Source organism: Rutidosis leptorrhynchoides, chromosome 4, assembly GCF_046630445.1.
Source record: "Rutidosis leptorrhynchoides isolate AG116_Rl617_1_P2 chromosome 4, CSIRO_AGI_Rlap_v1, whole genome shotgun sequence".
Classification (NCBI taxonomy): domain Eukaryota; kingdom Viridiplantae; phylum Streptophyta; class Magnoliopsida; order Asterales; family Asteraceae; genus Rutidosis; species Rutidosis leptorrhynchoides.
The window spans coordinates 386,653,295-386,659,044 of NC_092336.1; the positions used below are offsets into that span (position 1 = coordinate 386,653,295).

General features: G+C 44.8%; 1 protein-coding gene across 1 annotated transcript; it reads left to right on the forward strand.

Annotated features, from left to right (window-relative positions):
* The first annotated feature begins 1,066 nt into the window (after window positions 1-1,066).
* On the forward strand, window positions 1,067-1,753 carry LOC139841898 (uncharacterized). The gene has a single exon (XM_071832085.1). It carries the CDS (start codon window positions 1,067-1,069, stop codon window positions 1,751-1,753), a length of 687 nt encoding a protein of 228 aa, XP_071688186.1.
* The last annotated feature ends 3,997 nt before the right edge of the window (window positions 1,754-5,750 follow it).

Here is a 5,750-nt window from a genome sequence, read left to right on the forward strand (position 1 = left end):
AACCCGAATGATGATGATCTCGAGAGGGTGGTTAATGGTTGAAGGCCGTCCAGTTAGATCGGGTAGTCGAGACCGTGAGGAAAAAAAGCCTAGGAGGCAAAAACCCTTTAGAGAGAGTGAGTGGAGAGAAGGTAGAGAGAGAAAGATGAGATGGAGAAATGAGTGGGAGGACTCCTCTATTTATAGAGGAGGTATTAGGGCATTTGGGAGACTTATGGGCTTCTCCATGGGCTAAAGTCAAGTGCAAGCCCAAGAACAAATTCTGATGGGCTATGCGCATCATTACTTGCCGCAGGACAATTATCCGCTGTCAGAGATAGACTGGAAAGTTGGGTCGCTCGCTGGTTTTAGGTTTAAGTGCTTCCTAGACGCCTACAAAGGATATCACCAAATACAAATGGCGGAAGAAGACGAAGAGAAGACCGCGTTCCACACATACCAAGGGATATACTGTTACACCAAAATGCCCTTTGGACTGAAAAACGCGGGTGCTACTTATCAGCGCACTATACATACAACATTTGCTAAACAAATTGGGCGCAACCTTGAGGCGTATGTTGATGACCTCGTCATCAAAAGCAACACCGAGGAGCAATTGTTAGCAGATATCCTCGAAACATTTAACACGCTCAGGAGCATCAATATGAAGCTCAAACCTGCCAAGTGTAGCTTTGGGGAAGAAGAAGGGAACTTCCTAGGGCACATCGTGACTCCGCGCAGAATCAAAGCAAACCCCAAGAAAATAGAAGCAATTGAGAAAATAATCTCTCCTAAAACAAAAAAGCAAGTTCAAAGCCTCAATGGGAAATTGGTTGCATTAACGCGATTCCTGTCTAAGGCCGCTGAAAGATCGCTCCCGTTCTTCCATACCCTGAAAGACTGCGCTAAAAAGTTAGATTTCAAATGGACCGACGAGGCAGAAAAGGCATTCCAAGAGATGAAGGCGCTCCTCAAAGATCTCCCCACATTAACAGCGCCTATCGCAGGTTAAACCCTGATACTTTACCTTACGGCATCTAAGGAAGCTGTTAGCTCCGTCTTAGTTGTCGAGCGGGGAGACGCCCAAATGCCAATATATTTCGTCAGCAAAGCATTATCAGGAAGTGAGTTGAACTATCTCCCCATAGAAAAACTCGTATACGCGCTTGTCGTTACTTCCCGTCGTTTACGCAGGTACTTCCAAGCGCATCAGATTATGGTACTCACTGACCAACCTATTCGACAACTACTCTACAAGCCAGAAATATCCGGGAGGCTAACTAAATGGGCAATAGAGCTAGGCAAGCATGAAATCGCGTACTGTGCCAGAAGCGCTATCAAGGGACAAGTGATGGCTGATTATCTGGCCGAAACAGCCGCTGACATGCCAGTAATCTTCGACCCTGAACAACTCCTCGCGCCTTCCCCAGAAATTTGGGAGCTCTATACCGATGGAGCAGCAAGCTTTGAGAGCACTGGTGCAGGTTTAATTCTTACATGTCCGCATCGAGAAGTGCATACATACGCGCTGCGGTTCAACTTTAAGGTAACAAACAACGAGGCAAAATATGAAGCGCTACTAGTAGGGATGCGTATAGCCCGAGAGTTGGGAGTAAGGAAGCTACAAGCCTACGTGGATTCACAATTAGTCCCTAATTTGATAAATGGCAAGTTCGACGCCAACGATAAATCTATGCAATCATATCTGGCCCTGATCCACTCTCTAGCTGATACATTCATTGACTTCAGGATCAGTCAAATCCCTAGGAGTTAGAACAAGCAGGCGGATGTACTCAGTAAGCTGGCAGCTCTCACCTTCAACCATCTGGAAAACAAGATATTTTTAGTGGAGCAAGTTTTCAAGAAATCCATCGAGTCGGAGACAACGATTGCGTCCGTTAAAGAAGAAGAAGCGACTTGGATGATGGACATCATAGAATTTCTGCAGACCGGGTCTTTACCTTAAGGATAGAAGGAAGCAATGAAGATCAGGGTGAAAGCGCCAAATTACGAGCTACGAGGGGAAATCCTATATCGAAAATCTTATCTAGGCGCATCCCTACGCTGCATGGGACCCAAAGAGGCCGCTCTTATTATTGTCGAGATTCACAAAGGATCTTGCGGGTTACATTCTGGGTCGAGGACAGTCACCGAGAGGATTAAACGGATAGGGTATTATTGGCCTTGAATGTACGCTGACACAACAGAGAGGATAAGAGTTTGCCAGGAATGCCAATTGCACGCACCTGTTAGCAGGGCGCCACAACACCCTATGATACCCATCACGTCGGTCTGGCCGTTCTGCAAATGGGCTATAGATATAGTTGGACCTTTCCCAAAGGGCGCAGGGAATGCGGAATAGAACAACGCACAAGAACAGCACAGGAGAGATACCGTTCAGCTTGGTATACGGTTCAGAGCCAATAATCTCAGCAGAAATAACCATCCCGACAGAAAGAGTCATGTCATACAGTGAGGGTGAAAATGACGAAAGGCTGCGCACTAATCTGAATTATGCGGAGGAACGCAGGGAAATGGCAGCAATCCGTGAAGCCACCAATACGCAACGCATTGCAAAATATTACGACAAGCGCGTGAGGGCAAGAACTTACAAGGTAGGAGATCTTATGTGGCGCGACAACTATGCAAGCAGGGCCCAAAACACTGGGAAGTTGGGGCCAAATTGGGAAGGACCTTATAAGGTCATTGGGATCAGTAACACTGGAACTTACAAACTGGCAGGGCTTAAGGAAAATCCAATAAAGCGGACCTGGCATGCTACCGCGCTTAAAAAATGCTACATGTAATATAGAATATAGGAGAATTGATCACTCACCTACTTTGTCTAGATTTACATGTAATTACTAAACAACGCGCCTTTGTAGGTCGACCGTGTGCTGCACTATTGTAAAATCATTTTTCGATTATATTAAAGCATTAAGTCATTTTCGGTTATGATTTCATGTACCTTACGGAGCTGAATAGCTCTATGATTTGAACTGCACGCGCACAGTAGAATACTAGCGCGTTCCTGCCTATTTAAGGGATGACTTTCCCTAGCTCCCGCACGGAAGAAGTCTGTTTGGCAAAAGACTAGATTATTATACCGGAGAGCGATGGTCATTGGGTTGACCTAGTTCCACCCGAGCAGACTTAGGGATCTGCAAGTCATGACTATAAACAAAAAAGCGTTGGTCGCGCTTGACCACAGTCCCAAACTAACGTTTGGAAGACTCTTTAACACGATTACGAGCGCGCAATCCGAGTGTGTGTTAAGTGCACATCAACGCACATAAAGATTAGTGACGGCACACCAAGAGTACAAAATAACGATGATTATCAATAACGAATCAATAATATGAGTAGTAAGTGTATCACAAGTTTACATCACGATAATACATTTTTTATTTCTTCCAAAAAATACACATAGTACAAAATGTTACACCTGTCGTAACGTATTATGACATTACAAAGTAAAACTACAATTTAGAATCTATAATCCATCACTCGCGAATTGCGTAACAACTCCTCGAGCCGGGGAATAGGAATGTGGCGCAAGGATCTGCAAGCCTCCCTAGCGGCTTTGCGCACTTCAGGAATAAGGCAATCCTGGATAGCTTTGGAAAGAACGGTGGGCACCTGAATATGCTCCTTCACAATATCCCACAAGTGGAGGCGCTCAACATCATGTATAGCTTTCAAGGCACTCTCATAGCGATCATTTACGGCATTGCTATTTAAAGCATGATCCACTATAAGATGAAGACCCGCCTTTAACACCTCCAACTCATGAACAGTCGACTTCGCTCGCTACTCCGATTCAACGCACTGTGCCCTAAGTGCGCGAATAGTTTCCTCGTGGTCACTATTCTGGCGGTTAGCACAATCTAGTTGTACCTGTATCTTTTTATTGGCCTGCTGCACATTGTCAAGCTTGCCACAAAGGCGCATTATGGTGTCCCTCACTATGTAGAATTCGTCGCTAGAAGACCCACTGCTCGGCCCGGGGCTCTGGACTTTCTTACCTTTAGTAGACCCCGTCGAGTTAGGGTGCTGTTTTTCAACAGAGGAGTCACTATCAACCTGAATGGGAGATGAGTGAGGTTTGTTCACTCCCCCTTCTGCATTACGCCCGCGCCCGTCATCTGGACATGAATAATGATGGTGAGTAACGTCGACACATAAGCTAAGTAACAAAAGAAACACGAAGCATACCAGTACGAGCGCGCTTTGACGAAGAAGAAGCGGTCGATCTTTTGCGCTTCTTCGGAGCAGGCGCGTCACTGCGTGACAGAACAAGTTTCCTACGGGGACATCGTTTGGGCAAATTAGCATATTACGCCGCAAATTTCTTCTTCTTCTTCCTGCGCGAAGAGCCAGAAGCAGAAGCTGCGGTGACAGGACACTTAGCCGAAAAACCTTTCCCCAAAGGCATACGGTCCACCACCATAGACACGGAAGAAGAGAATTCAAGGTACTCGGAGAAGGGAATTGCTGTCAACAGAAGATAAAAACGTTAAGGAAGGAGTAAAAGAGAAGAAAGTAAAAAGCTCTACATACCTTGCAAATGGCGACTGAAGTGAGGATAGTAGTTGGAATCTGGCCAATGCTTGGATATCTCCCCAGCATACAACACGTTGTTACTATACAAACGTAAAGGAAGCGCGTGACCCATGCACTTGTCCAACATTGACTTTTCGCTTGAACTTAAAGGTGGCGTCTTATTTAAGCTCCCGTCAAAACCATATTGCCAAGAGCCCACATTCGAGAACTCTAGGGGAATGAAGGTATCATCCACAAAGAAGTAGCGTTCTTTCCAGTTCAGTGGACTCTCCTCCAGTGGTTCACCAGTAAAACGGACATTGTCACGAAAAGAGAACCAACCCGTATCGATCCGTTCAAAAGAGAATATATTCTTGAAGAAGTTCACCGTAGAAATAAAATCATGCGCCCTACACCACATCTGGAACACAACAAGGCGGCATGCGCTGTCAGGGTCTAGTTGACCCACACCAATGTTGAAATGAGAAAGCACGCGCAAAATGAAATTCATGGGTGGAATGCGCATATTCCCCCGCTCGAAAACTACGCTTTATACGTCCACCTTTCCACTAGGAGAGCGGTTGGCCCGATCTAAATGACCAGGAACGACGGGCGACAGGGATCTCATGGGAGGATAGCGCTTCGAGATATGCGCTACATATTCGGCAGAGATGGATGAAGGAATAGAGCCAATGATAATGCTAAAAACGAACATATATTTCATAGCATTATCCCTCAAGAAAGACAAGCTTTTAGTTTCAATTGTTCTATTTACAAGTGATATTCGTTTAAATAATAAAAGGTGAAGACAAAAGACAGATTCGACGAATTGAAGACGTAAACGATCAAAAAGCTCAAAAGTACAAAATACAATCGAAGTGGTTCAAATTATTGATAAGAAACGTCTAAAAATTACAAAAGTACAAGACGCGAAACGCAAAGTACAAGATATTAAATTGTACGCAAGGACGTTCGAAAATCCGGAACCGGGACCAAAGTCAACTCTCAACGCTCGACGCAACGGACTAAAAATTACAAGTCAACTATGCACATAAATATAATATAATATTTAAATAATTCTTATAATTATTTATATATTATATTTATTTATAAAAACCGTCGGCATACAAAGAAACAAAGTCTTGTGAGCTGGAAAAAGTGGGCATGCGATCGCATGGCCTGGAAGGCAAAAAGCCATGCGATCGCATGGAAGTAGGTGACAACCCACA